We start from the raw sequence: 23746 nt of genomic DNA on the forward strand, positions 1-23746 counted from the left end.
AAGGAAAAAAGAAACTCCCTACGTCGTTGAAACACAATTATAACTTATGAGTACTAGAGTACAAATACAAGATACTTATGCAAGTCAAAATATAGGTAATATCATTCCAGCAGTAAATTTTAGGATTTCTCTTTCTTGAGCAACTTGAAATATCTTGCACCCTGCTTTACTTTATTAAATTAGTCCTTCATCAAACATTTATTTTGCCTATGTGGTATATATACTACTCTTCGAAAGCTTATATATATACAGTTAAAGTAAGAAATAGATCCACTAACCCGTTTCAGCTAAGAAACAATATACACAACTAGAATTTAATTAGATAATTATAGTAGCTAGCTAGTCGTTATCCATATATGACTTCTGTATAATTGGTCCTATTGATTACACTTCTGTTTTTGACAGAAACAGAGTAAAAGAAAATGGAATCAAGCCATTACGCATCCGAAAATGGTTGAAACACTTAATTAATTAAATACCCTACTTAATTAAGAAGCCAGTATATTTTTGGTTTCTATAGTTCTATTTAGTACTCCTTTGTGAGCTTAGTAGTTTTAGTTTTACTTATTAAATATAATGTTGGGCGAAAAACTAATGTTTTTAAGTGCTACAACTACATGCAAATATTAAATTTTAGAATGTAAAATGCCATATTAATATGGCGTGATAAGAAAATAGATTACAAGTGCTACAACAACATGAATAAGCATGCTGTATTGGTAAAGAAAATAGATTGTGACAAAAGAAATCCAAATCAATTATACGAGGGAGAGGGTGTTGGAACGCTGCAACTGTACAGTAAGGAACCCTGGCTGATCCAGTAGCTGTGTGATGGAAGAGCAATCTCCCAGATTAACATGCAATAGAGTTTTATCAGACCCAACAGTTCACATGAATGCAGACTACCATTTCCTCAGGTATTTGAAGTCAGCTACAACTTGAAGGGGGAGTAATACCATCAATTGTGAAATTTGTATTAATTACATTTATTACTTACAGAGTTATAATTGTGTATCAATTAGGCTTTATAATTCTAGAGTACGTTGATTGATTTTCTTGCGATCGTATATGTGAGAATACAGAGCCAAGATTAAGATCATGATCGAGATCGATGATGATGAACATTCATGAACCTCAGGAGAAACGGACTTTCCATGAAATATCCACCATCAAAACTATGGAGCTTATTAAACCGTCATATGCATGTGGCATAGATTGATAGCCAGCGAAGTCTAAGCCTACACTTGGGGCTGGTCTCATGACTTGACTTGATAGTTGATGACATTGTACGTCAAAGAAAATCATCACTTCATATAGAGCCTGAGATAAATCCTTTAATATTAAACAGCCCTAAAATTTTAATCATATACAGAGGGTAGACCCGTATAGAAAGGATGATAAAAACCACAATAAAACAGAAAGGAAGAGTGCAATTCAATCAAATGACTCAATCAGAAGCCTTTCAATAAGTTGCTGCATATAAACATACATGTGCTATCGAGCCCAAAGCTATGGTGACCGCGACTCCAACTGTTTGATATTAAGAATTAAGATCGAGTACGTCTAAGACCAAACCCTAAATTATTAAAGCTAAGCTAAGCTAAGCTAGCTAATATGAATGCTAATAATGCTTATAAAATTTCGACCGTCCAATCAATTGCGAAAATCCCAAGAAGGTTTAGCAGCTGTTTTTCCAAGACTTGCTTTGGAAACAATCAAGTATCGCATAATTATATTACTTCTTATTTTCTCGGGATCGTTATTGCTTTAAATACTTGTTTCATACTAGTTGGAAATGAAATAAGAAGAGGTAGCCCGAAGTCACTGTGGAGCGCGTGGATTGTGTTAAATGAATATTCCATCAAAGATCATTCTAGCTAGCTAGGTCAAACTAAGATACATGTTGATCATACATTTAGGTGTATAATTCTTAACCATCTATCTCAACGTTCAAGCTTGTACTTGGTAGAGTACGTACTACATGCATATACGGCTTCATTGATCCAGTTGCATTCTAATTTCTAAATGGGATGCAAAACTTCTGATTAATGCAGATGAACCATCAATACATGTATACTCCTATTGCACCTTCACTTTTGCAGTAATATTAGTCATCATTTAATTAACCACCCTGTAAATATCCGTGCAAGATTATGTCCTAGAAGATCTTACTTTCATTTAACAACATATTTTGCATAACATTAATCAATTTCTATATTAGACAATTACGACATGTGCATAATAATTTGTTAAAATAGTTGTCGGAAATTATCATTATAAAATCTGCATCGAAATGTAATTGTAATATAATTTTTGCTTTAAAAATATCCTTCAAAGAGTAACACGTTAATTTTGATATCAACATCCAATAAATAGAACAAGCAGATGATAATTTCTTGATCACTTGTCTATTTTGTCGTAGAGAATTGTGCTAATTGAAACTTTATAATGCAACGAATAAGTACATTATTCAATGATAACATGTCAATCATGCATGATCATAGATAGTGAGAAATGTAAGGAAAAAAAGGTGGTAGCTAGCGAAGAGGAACATGTAGATGATTCAATGTATACTAAAATCTCCACCAGTGGAGGAGCTAGCTCTCTAGGGCGGTTTTAATTGATTCGAGTGTAGCCACGCTCCTGATAAGCAGGTGAAGAGGATCCCAGAAAAAGGTAAATTACAGTAGAAAATCCATGGATCGCTGGGAGTCTTATTCCACAAATATTAGACTTGCTTTTTACGATAGCTTTAAGCATCCCCGTCGGCGTAGTCACCGGCCGTCAACTTTTTTCACCAAAACCATTAAAGCATTGCATAGCCCCGTTGACAACCATCATGGTATTTAAGCCCCATTACACCATTCCCACGTAAAACTTTGATTGCTCCTCAAAACAAAGGGTTCTACAGACTTTGAGGAGTGCTAGCTACAGCCTGCAACGCGCAGCTAACTTGTGAGTTAACCGATCTTCTTGGAGATATTTAAAAACTGAAATTTCTAGGTTACTAATGGCAACATCAAGTGGAGGTGTTCCCCCAGGGTTCCGATTCCACCCTACCGACGAAGAGCTGCTTCACTATTATTTGAAGAAGAAGGTGTCCTTTCAGAAGTTTGACATGGAGGTCATCAGAGAGGTCGACTTGAACAGAATGGAACCTTGGGAGTTGCAAGGTACTTGCTACGTCCAATTACAAACTTCTAAACATTTTTTTTTCCCGAACAATTACAAACTTCTTAATGCATTTATGCAGTAATATTGTTGTTTGAGTTTAATTATGTATAATGATCATTGATCAGTTCTTATTTACTGGCATGGGATTGATGCTTAAATAATTAAATTGATATTATGAAGATTAATTTCTTACTATCAGTTGGTTTTCGTTGGATGATTTCTTTCTTTCCTGAATACAATCCTAATGCATGTACTTTAGTTTTGTGACTAGAAAGGAGTCCTTCAATTATGGTAAGTTGGTAACTAAAGGGCATAATTTCTTGATTTCACATAGAAGAAGAATGAAGCTTCAAAAAAAAAAAAAAAAAAAGAGTGGTTAATGTGATGAAATGAAAGTTACTAGAGATATTATATATATTTTCAGATTAGAACCACAAATTCCTCAAGATTTTTGTTGACTACTCACCAGTGATCTACACAATTATAAGTATCTAGCTTAGCTGTTAGTTTTACTGGCAATTAGAATATTCAGATCGAGCACTTGGGCATGCACTTTCGAATAACAGGAGAATTAATGAATGAATAGTTAAAACAAGAAAAGATAAAAGAAGAGAGTTTCTATTGAGAGTTTCTATTAATTATTTAAATATTTTTTTATTTTGCATTCTTTATTATTTTCCCTATCTATTTTCATTCTCCAATTTCACTACATACTCATTAAAGCATTCATATATATTTAATAAGAAATAAAATTATGATTAAGATAAAAATGTATGATATGCATATTGAACACATATTGGTCAGGGAGAACAAAATAAATTGTATTATGACCTAAATCTAAATCTATCCATTATATTTGCAAAAAGAAGAAAAAAAATAGAGCTAGCAAATAAAAATATTTAAATAATTAATCATGAGGTACAGAAAATAGAGAAACATCAAGTAAAAATGATTAATCTGTTTTTTTTTTTTGCACAACTAAAAAAGAAAAAGTAACTAAAAAAGAAAAAGTAAAGAAAAAAAATCACATAATAGTTCATGTTATTTTATTTTTATTAATTTTTAAAACTCAATACCTTGTGTTTGATTTTTTTTTATTGGATAAGAGATTTATATTGTCTGATTAAGGAATGGAGATGTAATTAAGATTTATAGAGTAATTAAATCATTGAAATGACTAAGTTTTTTATTATAAAGATCTTAATTTGTTTGTAAATTATATGTGTGAGATTATTTGAGGAACTTTAGTGAGGTTTAATGAGTAAATTTAGTATTTAAAAATTTGATAGGAGGTGTAAAACGCATAGAGGTCAAGTGAGTAAATTTAGAGGTTCCAATAGAAAAACTCATAAAATAATTCTAAACAATTTCTTGCACACGTACACATTGGGGAAGTAAACCCGTGAGTACATGAGTTCTCATATATAGATTTCGGTAATTAATTATGTTAATTTCTCAAGCTAAAAGATTTTTTTTTTTTTTTGGTGTAGAGAGATGTAGAATTGGGTCGACTCCGCAAAATGAGTGGTACTTTTTCAGCCACAAAGACAGGAAGTACCCGACAGGGTCAAGGACGAATAGGGCAACAAATGCTGGGTTTTGGAAGGCAACAGGGAGAGACAAGTGCATCAGAAACACCTATAAGAAGATTGGAATGAGGAAAACCCTGGTTTTCTACAGAGGAAGAGCACCCCATGGCCAAAAGACTGATTGGATTATGCATGAGTACCGCCTTGAAGATGGCGATGATCCTCAAGGAAATCTATCTAGTGTGAGTCTTTTAGATCACTCGCTCAGCCGGAGGTTTTTGTTTCTATGTTTATGCTGTTATTCTCCTGATCCCTGAAACAACGTTGTTTCTGATTAGGGTTAATTAAACATGTCAATTAGATTTAGGGTTTTGTGGTAAGAAATATTCTAATTGCAGGTGTAAATTAAAATCGTAGTTTGATATATAATATGCATAACTATGTTTAAGATGACCATTGTATTCAGAGATTTGATATATGTTGATATTTATGCATGTGTAGGAAGATGGATGGGTGATATGTAGGGTGTTTAAAAAGAAGAATTTATTCAAGGTAACTGGGAATAATGAAGGAGGAAGCTCTAGCATGAACTCATCAGATCATCACCATCATCAACAGCTGACTATGAACACCAACCAATTGCAAGCTCGCACCTTCATGCATACGCATAGCAGCAGATCAGATACCAACCAATACTTACTACGCCAACAAGCCTTTGAACTAAACAGACCTCATGATCCTGATCAAGATCAGGATCAGTTGCCACCCGCCCTCCACTATGCCCACCTCAATTTGCAGCCGCCTCCTCAATACTCTCTTTTCCACTCTCAAGCCCTTAATGTACCAACTAACTCCCACAAAACCCTTGCTGCCTATAATGACTATTCTACCCTCCCTTCCGATTCGTCACCTGGCCATGGCATGGTCAAGCAGCTCATGACCAACCCCAGAGACTGCGAGAGCACTGGCAGCGAGAGCCTCCGGTACCAAGCTTGTGAACCGGGCTTGGAAGTTAACGACACCACGTGCGAAACAAATCAGCAAGCGATAGTTAATGCAGGAGGAAGATCATCAGATGATCAAGGCATGAGCGAATGGGCTATGCTGGACCGGCTTGTAACTTCTCATCTTGGAAATGAAGATTCAACGTCCAAAGGTGGAGCTTCTGCAGGTGCGAGGTATGATCAGGACAGGAATGGATCCTCCACTGTCAACCAGATTAACCAGCAGCAGCAACAGCAGCTCTCTTTGCGTGGAGAGATGGATTTTTGGGGCTATGCAAAATAGTAGCTCGTGCATGCATGCCTGCATATATGCGTACGTGTTGCTATTAACCTAGCTAAAGAGAATCAAAATATGGCTCTAACCATGCGTATGTAAAAAAAATTACATACCAAAATCGAAAGTAATATTGGAAGGGAGTAACATATAATTGTTCCTTCCAGGGGTACACTTTATTAATTTGACGTACATCTTTGTGATATTAATTAATTGTGAATTTTTAAAAAAATTATTCATCGGTAATATTATCATCGTGTTTTTCTCTCTGTCTCTGTTTGTTCTTGTTTCGATTCAAATTGTGGGACAGTGAATGTATTGTAATTAGTAAATTAGCGGACAAATTGGTTACGTCACGTGTATGTTTCCAAGACATGAACAAATCTTTCCGTGTTCAAGAAATTCTGAGGTACGTAGGACAAATGTACCAACCACGTGATACGCCCAATCAATCATGTCTCTTTATTTTTTAATTATATTCCAAAACAACTCATGTTTAATTATAATGAAATACCCAAAACACTCTCTGCATAGGCAATGATTGATTGGACGTATCGCTACTTGGCGTGTCAGCCCTAGCTAAAAATCTTTGTTCTCTTTCGAAAACAAAAGGAGAAAAAAAAAAAAAAGTTTCCATGTTACATTAATTGTCAACCTCCCACAACGATGAGTTAATTAATGTTAATTTTTCACAATAGTGTTCAGTTTGATGTAAAGTATAAAATGCTTTCACCCATTTTCCAAAAAGAAAAAAAAATGAAGAAGAAAGATTTTACCCTCCTGCTTCTCGATCTCTCGCTTCTCCATCTGTGTGTTTGTATATATATTTTGGATGAAACAGTTAAGCTAGATACACCTTATTTACACGTGCATTGCTATTTATGGGTCATATAAATTGTAGCAATGCACGTGTTCATCACTCTTTGATCAAGATTAGTTTGCTATGTAATATGATAGGAAAATGAAATCTAGACTCCCTAATTTACGATCCACACTCATTCTTCATTATTTTGTTGAAATTCTTAACAAAAGACAAAATTTAAGTTACTAAAGACAAAATTTCAATTACAAAAAAAAGTTACATAGAGTGTGGATTGTAAAAGGGGAAGTGTGGATTTCTTCCCATATAATATCAATAATGTGTGATAATAATCTATCAATTTGTTTTGGTTGTTCTTCCTTAAAAAAGAAAAAAGGAAATTACCCATGCTTCGGCTACGTACTCCCAAGACCTAATAGCCAGGGTTTGGTTTTTCAACCATGGTGACGGTCTCAGTCTCCCTTCTAAGTGGAGGACCACTCCTCACATCTCGCTATCGAATACTAGCCCTCCAACATCTATTTCTTTCGGCAATTGACCATCAAAGCCAAGCGCTTTGTGCTAACTTCAGTATCACTGAAACAGTTTCTCGGCGGAGCAATTGGGTGACGATGATGGTGATCGATAGGCGGATTTGGTGGGAATCGATTCTATGCAGGTGCAGTTTTTGGGCTTGCGGATACCGGAGAGGATTCCATGCACCGCGGTTCACTTGCACCAACACTATGCAAGTCACGTGCACTAACAGTTGAATAACGACGTTAGTTGTTCTCTCACCTCTCTGTCTCTTGCATCAGAATATGAATATGATGAACTGTATATACCCAGAATCCCCACAAACCCAGACATGCATATGATTAATTTCTTCGACCTCCTCACCATCACCAACACAGTAGAGATCCCTGAACCCACCTCTACCTCACCATAATCCCAAATTCAATGGCCATGTCCGATATATCAAGAAACGCTTGCATAAATCTATGCAATTCCCTCGATTTCTTGGCTCCTCATCGCTGATGTCCGATGAGGTAATGCGTTTTCTAAATGCCATTGGAATCCATGAGAGATGAGCAAAGATTCTGTTAACTTTGAGAAGAAGAATCTATACGTGCTCTATCCTTCAGCCCCAAACCCAGTTGGAACGAAGGCCTGACGTTTTGTTTTCCGGCGGTAATGGAAGCAACGGTGCCGGCGGAGAAGATGGCGGGAGTCGCTGTGATTGGAGCCACAAATATGAGAATGATGACCGGAAACCCTCAATTCACTCCACTCCTTTTCATTTTTGATCCGATCAGATTAAGCCCATATTCAGATAACCTCCTCTTTGATTGCATCCTACTTCCAGATAAATTAGATAAATTGGGTACTTAATCATCTCATGTGGAGGTGTGTCAGAAACACTTGACTAGCTTTTTCAGGTTTCAATTCTGTTAACGGCGTTAGTCTGGTTGTTAGTGCCGTGTGGAAGGCTAGATCAAATGAATGGCTGAGATTATGTACTGACTGTCGGGTCACTTACACCATCGGTGCGTAGAATAATTTCCTTGCGGATACAACCACACAAGGGGCGCCTCAAATTTCTCTTTGATCGAAGTTCTTTTTTGGATTCTTTATGGTCTCAGTGTGGGTGTGGTCAAAATTAGGTGGATTACTATGATTGTGGTGGTGCGTCAGAGATCAGTGGTTTGGAAGGGACCCTTGATCTTTTTTGAGTTTGAAGGCTCAAGGGGTAGTGTGGCGGATTGCTTTTGGTTTTCTTCGATCGATTTTACCACACTGCCGTTGTTGGTCTGCTATAAAGAATTGTGATTGCAGAGTTATTTTTGTACGCCTATTTTAAGTGTATCAAATTTTAGAGTCATGTCGCCGGGGATTGTTTTTCGTAATTGCTAATCTAGTTTCTTTTCTTTATGTGCTTCTCAATTTGTAACTTAGTTTTGTTTTGTCTTAAGATGCAATATCCAAGTTATTTCGAGCAAGGTAACATGATGTGGGAGGATCCATACTCAGGTGTCTACAACCAAGGGTATAGGGTTCATGGTTTCACAATCCCAATCCGCAAGTTTACAACTCATGGTTTCTTTGCAAGCTCCTAGGGATCATCCCTATCTTCATGATTTCAATTTATTCATGTGTTCATCATACCAAGACCAAGAGCATGTCCCTATGGATGAGCCAATAGAGCCTTCCCTTGAGGCGGTCATACAAGATCTCATCCAACAAATAGAAGTATCATCATAGAAGACGGACAAAATCATAAAGGAAGTTTGACAAATCATTCAATAGAATTGAAGCTTTCCCATACTCATACCATGATCATCAATTTCAAACATCTCAAGGTAATTCGATCTCTTGAAAATTTAGTTGCATCTTTGGCTCTAAATGTTCAAACTATTGCGCATGAGATGAATATTTTTGAACAAGAGATGAATACTTATAAGTGGAAATCAGATGCTTGTTACAGAAATCCATTGAGACAAGACGATATGTGTACCAAATTATTGTGGCTTTGACTCAACAGTCAGAGCAAGAGGAAGCACCAATATATGGAGCATGGGAAGAAATCACAGCCTCACTTGAACAACATGATGATTCAAGTTTTGATGAGAATGAGGACACAGATACGGATGAACCATATGAAGATCGAGCAACTTGAGGTTGAGACTTGTGAGGGTTATGCAATGTACTACATAACCGAGCTTGAAGTTTGTGAGTGAAGACGAGGATTTCTATGATGGAGGAAGTAAGATTGAGCTTATTGGGTTCCCAATGCCGAAAGCAATAGTTATCCCTCATGAAGAACAACGATGTCATAACAATGATGTGGAAGGAGTCCATCAAAGTTAATGTAGTTAAGCCTCTAATTTTGGCATAGAAAAGGTCACCTAATTATTCCTTGCCACCCTCAAGCTATGCATACGTTTCTTCCATCAAAGAAGTAATTGAGGAAATACAAAAGGAATCACCAAGGTACCAAGATCATGCAGAGATGGTGATACGTGAACATTCCAAATCTGATAAGGAGATCATTTTGGTCATTCTTCGTGGACCTAAGAAGAGAAAGAAGAAAAGCTTGGATCACTATCTTTGTATTGTTACCAAGGAACCAAATTTGCTAACAAGGGACCATCTAACATCATTGAAAATGGAAAATATCTCATTAAACCACGTCCTAAACCTTCTTGTTACTCTTGATGAGTTGGTAGCACCATCAGGCTGAGGACGTTAAATCAAGCACTTCTTATGAGGCAACCCAACACATGGATGAGGAGGTGGCAACGACATTGGAAACTTCTATATCAAAAGGATATTATCTTTTAACTTAATCTTCTTTTCTATTTCTTTGCTTCTTTTATTATTCATTTTTATATTTTTAATATGTGTGTATGTTTGTGTGCATGTCATATAGTTGAGAAAAGACAGAAGAAGTTCACTTTCAGCGAAACAATTTTTTTACTTTGTGGATCAGTTCACTTTGAATGGTTGTTGTTCACAACTTACTTAGAACCAGAAGAAGTACCACATAAAGATCCAATGCTCCAAGAGTCTACTTTTCAATGTCATTGACATATCTAGATTGTAAGTTCTACAACATAGGGTCGGAGCAGAAAAACAGAAAACTTTTTTTTTTTTGAAGAATAGATAATTTCATTACTTATCCATACCTAGGAGGCACGTACATCAGATGCTGTCTCATACCAAAATCATAAATGGCACAAGCTGCCAAGCAAAAGACAGGTGACCCTCACTGTTAACACATACGCTCACTTATTGAGCCTAACAACAAAGAAACAAAATCCTCACTACTGACCTCCCTTTGAACAGTAACCTAGTCGCCTGGAAACCTTAATTGGTGTTCAACAAGAAACTAAGATGAAAGTAGTAGAAGACCATACTTCTAGTACTAGGCAAGAAAACTAAGAAAGTATAAAACTTTCCTTTGCCCTTGTCTCTAGGCTAGAAACAGTACCAATAGCTGCAGGATTTTCATGAAGAGGTTTCACGCCATCATACTCTTCAAAGCAAACCAGGGCTCAATCAAAACACCAACCCCCACCTCGGAGTACGTACCTTGTTGCAATCACGCACTGATTCAAAGGAGAATAAGAATAAATCTCCAGCCCATTCCTGAACCCTAAATTCTGCCTTAGGATCAATCGGCTTGCGGGTCAGAGGTTTTCCAATCAAAAAAGGTTGGGAAGACCTGCTAATGAGGCCACCACCAACCTTTCCTAGGTCAGGAGCGCTGCCTCCTTCAATAAGGGCAAGAGACATGACAACATCAATGGAATCCATTGGATAGAGAGAAGTCGAGAAGAGAGCAATAGCAAAAAACTAGGGAAGGAGGCTAGGGTGCCGTTGAAGACTAGGTTGAGAGAAAAACTCTTCTAGGGTTTTTCGTTAGAAAAAAACAGAAAATTTGGCAGCATCTTAGGCTAATTAATTGCAAAAAAAAAAAAATACTTCCCGGGGTTCAATGGAGGTGTTATTTATATGGATTAAAACTCCGGAATGTCTAATTAATTCCTATAAAAGGGTTTTCCAATATGACATCTAGATCTTCTGTTATTCAGGTTTGAATGGACAAAGGTTAGTCTGCCTTAATTCTGTCAGTTTTCATATTCTTAGCTAACTTTGTAGATCTCAATATCTAATATTCCTTGGTGTTGGAATTTGTGCTACATATGTGTGGAAACTTTTGAATGTGAACTTTAATATTCAAGTGGAAAATCTGGATTCCGATTCTTTATGGGTGAATTATGAGCATCAAAAGATGGGTTACTACAAGGTTTTAGCTGAAATTAGTTTGTGAAAAGTGATGTCCCCTATTGTCTTTGAGCATTATTGGAGTATCTTTGGAGCGGATTTAGTATGGAGCTTATATTAGGAAGTCAAGGCTTAATAGACTTGAGGTTGGTGTCTTTAGTTCATCTCCAAATGTTCTGTGCTTTGGGATGTCTACAAGAGGGATGGAAAAAAAAATTATGGCTATCGTAAAAAAAAAGAAAAAAAAAGAATAATACGTACTTTGTGGAAAAAAAAAATTAAAAGATGCGAAAGGTAGAAAATTTTCTTGGATTTGATACATTGTTTGGTGTATTTGGGAAGGTTAGAATGGTCCACGTCCTGCCAATTCGCTAAGTAGACTAACTCTACCGAGGGGTAGTAACAAAGGCTGGAACTACAAAAAGATGACATCCGGCTTAAAAAAAAAGTATTATTACTTGCTTTATATATGTATTGAAGTGACCTGTGATATGTTGGTAAGTTATAATTTCAACATTGTAAAGGCCATGGGTTCTATTCTCATAGATATATGTAAGGGTGAGGTTGGCTAAGTTTGTTTTTTTTTTTTTTTTTGAAATGTATTGAGGTGATTGCCTTGAGGAAATTTATCAAGATTCTTACATCCCTGCATTATTATCATAGTGCTATACTAAATTTCCTTAAGATCTTGCGTTTTCCTTACCCTTTATTTCCTGAAACCTAAACCCTTGGCCCTATTACAACCTTGATTTTTAAGACCTATTTTATTGAAAAGGTATGGCAGCTGGCTTGTTGAAGATTTGTGTGTGGAGATGAGCCTATGGCTTGGGTTCATTAGGTCAATGACTACTTGACTAGTATCATTCGTGAAATCTTGTTGAAAAAAAAATATTCTTAAAAAGCTTTTTGTCAAATTGTTTACATGAGCTTTTTTTTTGCATGCATATTATTCTCTCTCACGTAACATGTTAGGATTATGTGCTTGCAGTCTGAGAATCATGAGTAAAAAGAAATTGAGTGCATCATTGTGAGAAATTAAGTTGATACCTGTTTGAACTTGGTTGTTGGGTTTCTTTTGTTGCATTGGTTTGATTCTCCTTGCATTAAATTTTGAGTATGATGGTTAATACTAAATTAACCTTTAAGTGAAGTTGTGAATATGAAAATATGATTGCTTGAATATTGATTAACCATATGTCCGGACATTACAAGTTCTACGAGATGTTTGGAAGATATTAAGTCGGTGTCTTTTTCTTTTCTTTTTTTTGCTTGGAGACTATAGCAGAAGCTTAAATGTTGGGGTATTTGATATGTGCTTATTTGTTTATATTCTAATTTCAAATTCTATATAATTATTTGGCTAGATTCTCGTTATAAGGAGTTATTTAATTACTTATATTTTATATTTAGGATTTTTGTCCATTTACCCATTTCTAGAGATTTTTTTCCCACTTACCCCATTAAGTTTTTTTAATTCTCTCTTATCCAAAACACTCTAAGGAGGTCTTCCCTAATAACCCATTAAGATTTTTTTTTTTAAATACCATTTTACCCTCACCTTTGTTACTTTGAGAGAGAGAGAGAGAAAATGGAAGAGCGAGAAACAATAAGGGACTTCACCGGAGCCCGGTCACCGGCCGCCGGAATCCGGCCAACTTTTGCCCGATTCCGATCACTGTCGCCGGAATCCGGTCATCGTCCACCGGCCACCGCCCAACGGACTTTTCTGAAAACCTCACCGGAAAGGTTTATTGCCCCCAATAGACGTCTATTGCCCCTCAATAGGACTTTCAGTCTCCAGAATGGGAACTAATCTCCCTAAATTTAGACAAATAAAACTTTGATTACAGAAAAAAAAATAAAGAGATTACATTAATTCAAAACGTCTACTGCCCCTTAATAGACATTCAAAACTTTTTTTTTCCTTTCCTTCTACCCCATTACTTGAAAAAAAAACAAAAAAAAATCTGATTTGGGCACCCAGAGAAATACTCTGGCACTAAATCGAAGGAAACCCAGAAATCTGGTCAGATGTCACCAGTGGACGTGCTTGCTGCTCCCTCTGATCCTCGAAATGCTAACATAGGCCAAGAGTGAAGGTCTCTGCTAGGGCGCCAATGTCTCCACCTCAGCCTGGACAGCACCTCCACGTCACCGGCATCGCCGACTTCTGGTCTGGGACCGATATGAAGATAGAGAGACTGGGCACCAAATTGAAGCAAAAATGCTAATATAGGCCAAGAGCGAAGGTCCCTGCCAGGGCACTAATGTCTCCGGCTCACCCTGGACAGCAGCTCCACGTCACCGGCGCCACCGACTTCTGGTCTGGGGTTGATATGAAGATAGAGAGACTGGTCTGGAGTCGATGTGGAGAGAGAGAGAGAGAGAGAGAGAGAGAGAGAGAGAGAGAGAGAGAGAGAGAGATGTCCTGGGTCGAGCGCCAGAGCCGGAGCCGAATGATAAGGTAAGTCGCCGGAGCCGGAGGTCAGTAGGAGAGAGAGAGAGAGAGAGAGAGAGAGAGAGAGAGAGAGAGAGAGAGAGAGAGAGAGAGAGAGAGAGAGAGAGAGAGAGAGAGATTGGGATGAGAGAGATGAGACAGAGTAGCGTGGCTGTAATTCTTTAATTGAGTTTAGGGTAAAATAGTCATTTGACATTAAATTGTGTAAGTCAGAACAAAAATATGTTGCTGGGGTAAGTGGGATAATTTTTGTTTATTTTGGTGCTTTTGATCAAGAACCCTTATATTTAATAGGGGTTCGATGCAAAACAGAGGAAAAGAAGAGAAAATCAAGGTGAATGCGTAATATTGAAGGAATCCTAGATTTACATGGATTACATTACATCTTGGAGTCATAAAGACGAAATCATGGAGTCTTAATTTTGGAAGAAAACTTAATTGGAGAGATGATTCTCAAAAGATTTGGAGTTCTAAACCAAGAAGGAAACTTAAAAGGACTTGAGGACTAATATAAAGGGAAGATTTTACGTCAATCATTCTACACATCTTTGAATGCACAACATCATTCCATTGCCACCATCCTCTCCTCCCTCCCTTTATATATATATATATATATATATATATATTTTATTCTATGTCTTGCTAATAGATTTTGATAGTTAGGAGCTGCTTTCAGCCCTACACAAGATGTAATCTTTGATATTGGCGTTTATCTAATATGTTTCTAAGATTTTGAATGTTTATTGATTTATTGGCTTCTCATTGATTAATCTTGTGTGTTTGTTAGTGGTTTACAACATTAGTAAGCATGCTATGTTATATTGCTATGAATGTTTGTATGATCATCCATGTTTATAGGCATTCTAGAGTAGCAATTGAATGACTTGAGCCACATTCTTATGAATCGATATCAAGGTAGATTAGGACGTCATCAGTACCGAAATTGCCTAGCTTGACTCAAAATCATTTTGTTCCTAATGACTTCTATGTACGTGAGAGCTATGAGAGGACATCACTTTAGGTTCCATGTTAGAAGCTAAGTTAATTAGGATGCATAAATCATGCACGTAACATACCAATTACGAAAGGTTAAATAGGTTAAGTACACCACATCATTGACTTAATTTGAGTAAAGGCATTCAAATGAAGAGAAACACGTTAGTAAACATATCATAAGTGTAATCATCATTGTTTAGTGGTGAGAAGCAGTTTCTAGCTAGCCTTTTATCATCTATTTTGAAACTTAAAAACAGTTTTTTATTTTCGTCACTTTTTTGTTTTATTTATTTAGCATAGCAATTCAACCCAAAAAAAGGTGAAACTTGGTCAGTAATTAATTCAGTGTGTCTAGATAGTGTATGTAAATTTCTTTGCATTTAGAGTCGTCTGCCACTCAGTTCTTTTGTAGTGGACAAATTAGGTTTTTAGTTTAAGATTGAATCATAAATTAGTAATTTAAATACAATCTTTTGCGGGAGACCCCTACTTTCTTATAATACCAATGACTAACATTGTGATTGCAGGGTTATTTTTGTACACCAATCTTAGGTGCATCACATCCTAGCACATGCTCTTCTACAATTGTCTTTATCGAAAGCAACATCCACTAATTTACCACCACTATCAGCAAATCAAAAGCAAGGTACCTTTGCCTTTTAGCTGGGATATATATTGGGCACTTTTTGCACTGATACAACATATGTGTTATGCCCCGTACCTTAAAGTTTTTACTAGTTACTTTTTACCGTGGTTGACCAAAAAGTGACTTTTCTTTAGTCCAGTAAATTAGGAAATTTCTTTGAGAATGTCGTAGAATACTTAAAATCGAGTTCGTGGACACGTAGTTTGTTTAAATAGGAGTTTCTACGGAAAAGTTATGATCAAAAATAGAAAGTACTATTCACAGCTTGGTTATTTTTTTTAGGTGAGTTTCTAATTGTGGAAAGGAGAAAATAAAAACAGAAAAGGAAGAGAGAGAAATCGATAAACCCGATTCCAGCCCCCCCCCCCTCCTTCTTCCTTATTTCTTTTTCTCTTCTTTCTTTTCTTTCTCTTTTCTGTAAACCGGAACCCCTTTTTCCGGTGAAACCACCTCCACCAGCCATTAGAGGATCTTCTCTTCCTCCTCTTGCATCTAAGGTAAGATTTCTGACTTGGGTAGCTTTGGTTTTTGAGATTTGAAGAGGAAATTTCCAGAAATGGGAAAAATTGGTTTTTGCTTTGATCTTTAGTTTCCGACGATTTCCGGCCGGATTCTTTGGGGGTTTTGGTTGTTGGGGAAGTGCTCAACGTGTTCCTAACCTTGTTGCAGCCCGTTTTGATCGGTGGAGGAAGATTTGAAGGTGTTTGAGACTGTGAACAGTTACTGTCGAATTCTTGGGTTCTTGTTTGATTTTTCCAGACATTTCTACTTGAATTTGGTTGTTGTTGCAGGTTCATAGTCTCAAACACCTTCAAATCTTCCTCCACTGATCAAAACGAGCTGCAACAAGGTTAGGAACACGTTCAGCACTTCCCCAACAACCAAAACCCCCAAAGAATCCGGCCGGAAATCGCCGGAAACCGAAGATCAAAGCAAAAACCAATTTTTCCCATTTCTGGAAATTTCCTCTTCAAATCTCAAAAACCAAAGCTACCCAAGTCAGAAGGACTTAACGTATAAGTTGCCTCGTACCCAGGATGGTAATGATGGTATTTGGGTGATTGTGGATCGACTCACCAAATCAACTCATTTTCTGGCGGTTAAAGAAATTTTTAGTGTAGATAAGGTAGCAAGACTATATGTGGATATTGTGAACAGTACCGTGAACAGTAACTGTCGAATTCTTGGATTCTTGTTTGATTTTTCCAGACATTTCTACTTGAATTTGGTTGTTGTTGCAGGTATAGGAACTGTTAGATTTAATCTATGAATTTTGTGTTAGATTTAAGGTTGTTGGATAGTGAGTTTCCTTGGAGTTTTGATGTTGGTTGTAGTTCTAAGGGTGTTAAGATTTTAATCTTGGGTTGAGAACTTGTTGTCATATTTTTAGTGTTGAGTTGAGATTGTTGAGAGATTGGAGAAGTGAATTGGGTTTCGAATGTCAAAAGAGAAATTGGAATTTTGGAAGAAAATGTTTTGTTGTAACCTTGTTGGCTAATTGTTGGTGGAGAAATTGAAGAATGAATTTGGAAATTTTGAAAAGGGATAATTTTATAATATGGTGGTTAAGTATAGTTCAGGAGTTGGGATTAAATTGGCCAAGTTGTTGAGCGATCCTTGTGAAGGTTAAAGGAAATTCTAAAATTGGAGAATTTGATTGTTAGAGGAATTATGGGTAGTGAGTATTATTTTTCCAAAAGGATTAAGCTTTGTTTATTAGATTACTTCCTTATTGAGCTTAACTTTATCCTATCAATTACTACAGGACGTGCTGAGCCCTCGAGTGAGGAGGATACAGGCAGACAGTAGGGTTAGCTGCGAGACTCATCTGTGAGTGGACTTTTATTTTATTTAAATAAAGCATGCAGCATGGTATTAAGTTTTTAGTGGAATACTACTTGAGTATATGTGATTTTGTGGAAAGAAAAGGATTTAAAAAGAAAGCAGTTGACAAGGAGGCTATCTTTGGCGCATGCGTAACTTACCTCGTTGGCAGTCCCTTCTAGGTAATAGTCTGGTTGGCAGTCCCTTCCAGACTACAGTCTGGTTTGCAGTCCCATCTGATGCGTCACTTGGTTGGCAGTCCCTTCCAGATGACATGAGGTAGTTAGTTGGCAGTCCCTTCTAACTACCTGTGGCTAGTTGGCAGTCTCATCTACCCACCGCCTCCTATTCCTGTTGGCAGTCATTTTCGATGCGTCATCTGAGTGGCAGTCCCTCCCAGATGGCATGAGATGACTAGGAAGTAGTCCTTCCTAATCATCAAATGAGTTTTCTTGAAAAAGGATTGAGTTGGAAATAGTGTGTAATCTCGCTACATGTTGGTTTTGTTGAAAAGAGAAATGGGGAAGCATTCCATTTATTGTTTCAGATTTTGTTTCAGTTTTGTACACTCACTCTAATGGATTTTATATGTTTTCCCCTGGGCCTTTCGTTTTCAATTGCCCAGATTTCAGTTTGGCCGAGATCTCGTCCAGGAACTAGAGGCTTTGGAATTGGCGCTTCCGTTTTGTCCGTAGGTTATTACTTGACCTACCTTGTTTGATATCGGCTTAGCTATTAGTATTGCTCTGATAACCCTTTTAAATTTGGAGAATGCTTTTGTTTGAGTTGATGTTTATCATACTGAGGTTGTGATGGAATTCGTACCTTCTGAATGTAACATATACGCTTGAAATGTAAATATTGTATTGTGTGTTTGGGTAGAAGTTTAAATTTTAATCATGTCCAGGTTTTGTGATTATTTGGGTAGCCTACTTTAGGGGAGGTTCTGCCGATTTTTCGGTAGGATTTCACTTAAAGTGGGCCCCACATGCTCGTATCCGGGTTTCGGGGTGGAACTTGGGTCGGGTTCTGTTAATATGAGTCCTTATCGATGTCATCTCTTTTGCTTTGGAGTTGCCATGCATAGGTTTGGGGACAATACTTGCAATTTACTCTTGGTTTCGCCATCTTCGAACCATATAGATTTGTCATCCTCACGAAACGGTCTGATGCTATAGACTAGTTCTTCCTCTTCACATATTTAGCTTTACTGGTTGGAGTAGGAGGTTGGGCAACAGGCCCAGATTGAGGAGGGGAAGGAGGAAGAAGAAGAAGTGGTGCAATAGTTTCACTGGTAGCAATGGGTGTTATTTCGATGCTCGACTTAGTTGGTGTCGAATTGAAGTTTGTGATGCTCCTTCCATAAATTGGAAAGCGAAAACAAGAAGAGAAACACCTGTTAGAACATATCAAATCAAAAAACCCTAAATTGAAACCCTAATTCAAAATTGGTAGTTTGACAGCTTAGAGCCCTAACTTGAAATCTCCAAGAACATGAATGAGAAGTTGAGAACCCCCTTTGAAATCCAAATTGAAAATGAAATCAAAACAGTCTTTATAAAGCCCCAACCCTAAATTCGAAACCTCGAAACAAAAAATTGAAACCCTAATTTGAAATTGGCATCCCCAGACAACCGAAACCCTTTTGAAATTAAAGTTGAAAATGAAATCATTACACTTTTTCTAATCCACAACCCTAAAATCAAAACTGGAAATCAACATTTTGAAATCAAATTTTCAAAAACCCCAATTTCAAAAGCTAGAGAAGTACCGAGTCTATCCCAGATACCAAAGACGAAACCGAAAAAGTGAAATCAAAACGGCGAGAAAGATGAGAGATGAATTTAAGAAAAATAAAAATATTTAAATATCCTAATATAAATATTCGGCCAATTTGGTTTTTTTTTTTTAAGGTTCCATAACCCGCTTTCAAACCGGATTGAAACAGTCCGGTTCGAAAATTGAAGTTTTGTGCTCTGCTTTGTCCGGTTTGGTATCCGATCTGATTTTTCGGCCCGATTTTGAACCGCCGGTTCAGTTCATTCCCCCCGCCCCCCCGGCGGAAACTAATAGTTAGAATTGAGGCAGATGGGTATTATTGGCAAAGTAAAAATACCTAGAATGTAAAAGTTGAGCCGGAAAACAAAATCATTTCGCTCCCTCCCGAAATTAAATCAAAGATTAAAGAGTTTGAGTTTGAGAGGTGAAAGGTGGAGTGTGCTCTTAAGCCAACATGATGCAGCTTTTGCGCGTCTTCTCCTCCTCCTCCAGGTACCCATCACCCATCATTTCCCTCTCTATTCATTTTTCCTTCCTTTTTTTTACTTTTAGTATTCTTTTGATTTTCCTTAAACCCTAAAAACTATAGCTCCGTGAAAGCTCCAACATAGAATTTACGGTCTAGCTAGCTTTGAAGAAATGAAAAACCCATTCCTTTATCCATGGCTGAGTTCAATTTTGTGTATGGGTTTATGGAAATTAAGGGTTGGAACAAATACATTGTAAACGGTGAAATTTTACTCTGCTCTTGCTTTTCTTTACATGTGTTTATGCGGTGAATGGGTTAAACTCTGTTAGGGTGCTATGTATATAGAAAGAACTAGGTATGTGGGAATGAGGCTATTCTGGAGAGGTAGGGGTAAGGAGATTTCAGGAAGAAAGACAGTCCCTGTAGTATGTTGTTATGTTATGACAAGTAATGTAGGCTACATGCAAATGGCTGGGTTCCAATATTTTGATCCAGGGAAGTAAGTATTTGGCTTCTTCCCATGTTTCAGTGGTGGAAAATGAGGAAAGGTTATGGTTTTGGGAAGGCAGATTGGCTTGGGAAACACCGCCTCTTGCCATTCATATCCTCGTTTATATGACTTATCATTGTTTCATAACTATACAGTTTCCAGGATGTGTACTAATGGTTATATTTCCTTCCTCTAAGTTGGGATTTTGCATTTACAAGGAACTTGAATGACTTGGAAGTGGGGGACCTTTTGTCCTTATTATCTCGGCTTGAGGACGCTAGTTTCACCCAGACTAGATAAGAGAAGTTGGATGTTGGAGGTTACGAGGAATTTTTTTTTTTTGTTTTTTTTGTTTTTTGTTGTAAATTCTACTCAAACATGCTAATGGACACATTCTCGTGCTCAGTTCATTTCCTATTCTAGAACTTAGAAGGGGTCAAGTCCCTCCTATTGTTTGGGTGTTAGTTTGGATCATTACTCATGAGAAGGTAGATACTTACGATGTGGTTTAGAGGATATGACTGTCTGCTTGTCTTTCCCTTCAGTTGTGTATTTTCTGCAAAGAGGGGCTGAGAATATGAATCATCTGTGTTTGCACTGTCCAATTGCCTTACCTCTTTGGGAGGTTCAAATGTGAAATGTGATCTGAGAACATTCCAGTTGATTGTTTGACCTTATTGTCTGAAAGGTTCAATAATTTTTTTTTTCCGAGGTAGGAAGTAGTTGGTTCTGCTATGATGGCTGGTTTTAGGTTATCTGGTTGGAGGAAGCAAACAGTTTTTGAGAATATGAATACGGAGAAGGTGGATATATGATGTGGGATAGAGTCCGTCTATGGGCATCATTATGGGCTTTATGGCCTCATTTTTTTCGGGGATTACGAATGGCTCTTTTTGGCTATTCACTTATATTGGAATGCAGCAATTGTATAGTTTTAGTTTTATCTGTTATTGTTTCCAGAGTTTTTCAGTGTATGAATTGTCCACGTCTTTGTAATTCTTCCGGTCTTTTCAATAAAGTTCTGTTTCTTCTAAAAAAGAACTGGTATATCTGTATTATTGAGTTATTAAAATTTTTTTTTTATAATTTCTACTTGACTGTTGATTGGTTACTTTTGACATTAATAAGAAAGCATATGCCTGAAACTCTTCAGTACTTCCATTTCTTGCTGTAAAGGCACTATCAGTTTCCCGATTTTGTAATATTACCAAAAGTTATTCCTAAAATCCAATTTCTGTAGTAGATCCACGCTTATCCTATGTCCTTACATTATTGCACAAATCATGTTACGTAGCTATAGCATTTGTCTTTGTTAATATGAATATACTGGATTGTCGACCGACAATCTTTATAATCATTCATATTCCCTAGGACGATCTCCTGCAAGTAATCCCTCATCTGATTTTTATTTTTCTGAAAAAAGGAACCAGTTGTCAAAGAGAGCTGCTTTATCGTTGGATTCTTTTACACAAAGCACCAGCTTTTCAACTGCCAGGCAGAATTTTTCTGCTAAAGGTAATCTGTTTATACATATGATTTTCAGATTCTACCGTCCCTCATGGAAAAAGTTTGCTCTAAATCCTTTTCCTTTTGTTTCTGAACCTGCAGGAAGAATCGGTGATCAAGTATATGCTCCTTTTTCTATCTACAAAGGCAAAGCTGCACTCTCCTTGAGTCCTGTTCTCCCAACATTCACTAAATTGGAAGTATGTACTTTTCTCTTTCAATCATAATGTCATTAGCTCATATATTTTTGAACGAAGTCGACAATATATCTCATCATTCATCTCTATATATATTGCATAGTCTGGAAGTGTTGTGGTTGAGCGACGTGGTTCCGTGATGTTAAAGTTCATGCCTGCAATTGGTGAGCGCAAATATGACTCGGAGAAGAAACAGGTAATTTCCACAGCTGTTTTCATCTACAATTTTTGGATTTCATTATTGTTTACTTCCCAAAAATAATTCTTGTGGGAGATTTTAGTGCCCCTTCTTTCATATTCATTCACTCTCATCTTACTCATATTTGTTTCCTTCCAGTTGTTTGCTTTATCGGCAACAGAGGTTGGGTCTCTAATCAGCTTGGGTCCCAAAGATTCATGTGAATTATTTCATGATCCCTCTATGCAATCAAGGTTAGATTTTGCTGCCATACTCTTTTTGTGGAAACAACCTTTTTTCTTCTCTTTTCTTTACTTCTAAATGTTTCATTGTGAAAGCAAAGCATCAGTTTTTCTTTTCTTATTTTCACATAAAAAGTTTATTATTTTGAGGAAATACATAGTAGTTGGCCTTCATGAGCACTTCGTTTTACAGTAATGCTGGTCAAGTGAGGAAGAGCTTATCAATCAAGCCTCATGCAGATGGCTATTTTATTTCTTTGAGTAAGTGCTACTTTTTCTTATAATTCTGTGTGGTTAAGTAAATGCGAAGTTTTGAATAAGTATATTTATCTTCAAGGGATTTGGGATTTCGTTAAAGAGGTTGGTTGGGTTGCTCAATCTCAAACTAAGTTGTGTTTTGAAGCTATGTAAAAGTTAAAGTTGACATTGCCTTATCTTTTGGTGGCAGCTGTTGTCAACAACCTACTGAAAACCAGAGAGAGTTTCTCAGTTCCTGTCACAACGGCTGAATTTGCTGTAATGAAGACTGCTTGCAGTGTAAGACATGACAATAAATTTAAAGTTCCTGTAAGAATCATGTTTATATCCATTTTAATGTCTACATAAATATTGTTATTGTGCAGTTTGCACTTCCCCACATCATGGGTTGGGATCGGTTGACAAATAAGGTGCCAAGAGGCATAGAAGTGCACAAATCAGAGATGGCAGAACCACAACTTCTGGATGAATGGGAGAGATGAAGTCCACCTCAATCTTGTCTTTATCAAGCTTAAGGAACTTGGATTTTCAAGATTGTCTGCTTGGTGCTCTTTTTGTGTACTTATCGACTTATTGTATATAATGTATTTTGAGCTGTTGCCAAAATCTTATTTCACTTGGGTAGACATTTATGCTGCTGCTTTGAGTAAAATTGGCAGAGTTAGCTGGTGCTGCTAACTGGGTAGTTTTAGTAGCAGCTGATCTTGTCTGAGTTTGTATTTGGCTTAAGATGCTTACAAGTGGTCATTTGTAAACCAAATTCAGTCTGTGATGGTTTTAAACTTGTATTAACGGAGTATGATTCATGGGTTGTGCTTAAATTCTCTGGAAATAGACACTAAATGGATTCGGTTGTGCCTAATGAATTAATATTGTTGAGTCAAATAAAAGTGACCAAGGAGAGCCTTATTCTATGAATGATTACCAAATGAACACCAAGCTTAAAGATTTATTGAGACTGTTTATAAAAATGCCTAAAAATGCTTTTCAATTCTGGCAAAAGCGTTTGTTTCCTTTTTTTTTATTTTTTTTTTTATCAATTTTTAAAAGTACTTTTGAATTCGAAAAATAATCATGTAACATTGTGACAATGTCATTTGAACTTTACTCTCATTTCAATCATCAAAGGTGATCG

At 36.9% G+C, this 23746-nt stretch overlaps 2 protein-coding genes across 3 annotated transcripts; both read left to right on the forward strand.

The window, feature by feature from the left end:
* The first annotated feature begins 2894 nt into the window (after nucleotides 1-2894).
* LOC112168991 (protein BEARSKIN2) lies at nucleotides 2895-6128 on the forward strand. The gene is made up of 3 exons (XM_024305929.2): nucleotides 2895-3173; nucleotides 4665-4945; nucleotides 5205-6128. Exons 1-3 carry the CDS (start codon nucleotides 3011-3013, stop codon nucleotides 5988-5990), a joined length of 1230 nt encoding a protein of 409 aa, XP_024161697.1. The 5' UTR covers nucleotides 2895-3010; the 3' UTR covers nucleotides 5991-6128.
* A 13469-nt stretch (nucleotides 6129-19597) lies between these two features.
* Nucleotides 19598-23466, forward strand: LOC112172725 (single-stranded DNA-binding protein WHY2, mitochondrial). 2 transcript variants are annotated; one of them, XM_024310189.2, is made up of 8 exons: nucleotides 19598-19763; nucleotides 21654-21745; nucleotides 21839-21936; nucleotides 22037-22129; nucleotides 22271-22365; nucleotides 22547-22614; nucleotides 22802-22890; nucleotides 22977-23466. In XM_024310189.2, the coding sequence occupies exons 1-8, from the start codon at nucleotides 19726-19728 to the stop codon at nucleotides 23091-23093; spliced, it is 690 nt and encodes a 229-aa protein (XP_024165957.1). In that variant the 5' UTR covers nucleotides 19598-19725; the 3' UTR covers nucleotides 23094-23466. The 2 variants fall into 2 exon arrangements, with proteins under 2 accessions (XP_024165957.1, XP_024165958.1); XM_024310190.2 differs by having other exon boundaries at nucleotides 19598-19758; nucleotides 21652-21745.
* The last annotated feature ends 280 nt before the right edge of the window (nucleotides 23467-23746 follow it).

Source organism: Rosa chinensis, chromosome 6 (assembly GCF_002994745.2).
Source record: "Rosa chinensis cultivar Old Blush chromosome 6, RchiOBHm-V2, whole genome shotgun sequence".
NCBI lineage: Eukaryota > Viridiplantae > Streptophyta > Magnoliopsida > Rosales > Rosaceae > Rosa > Rosa chinensis.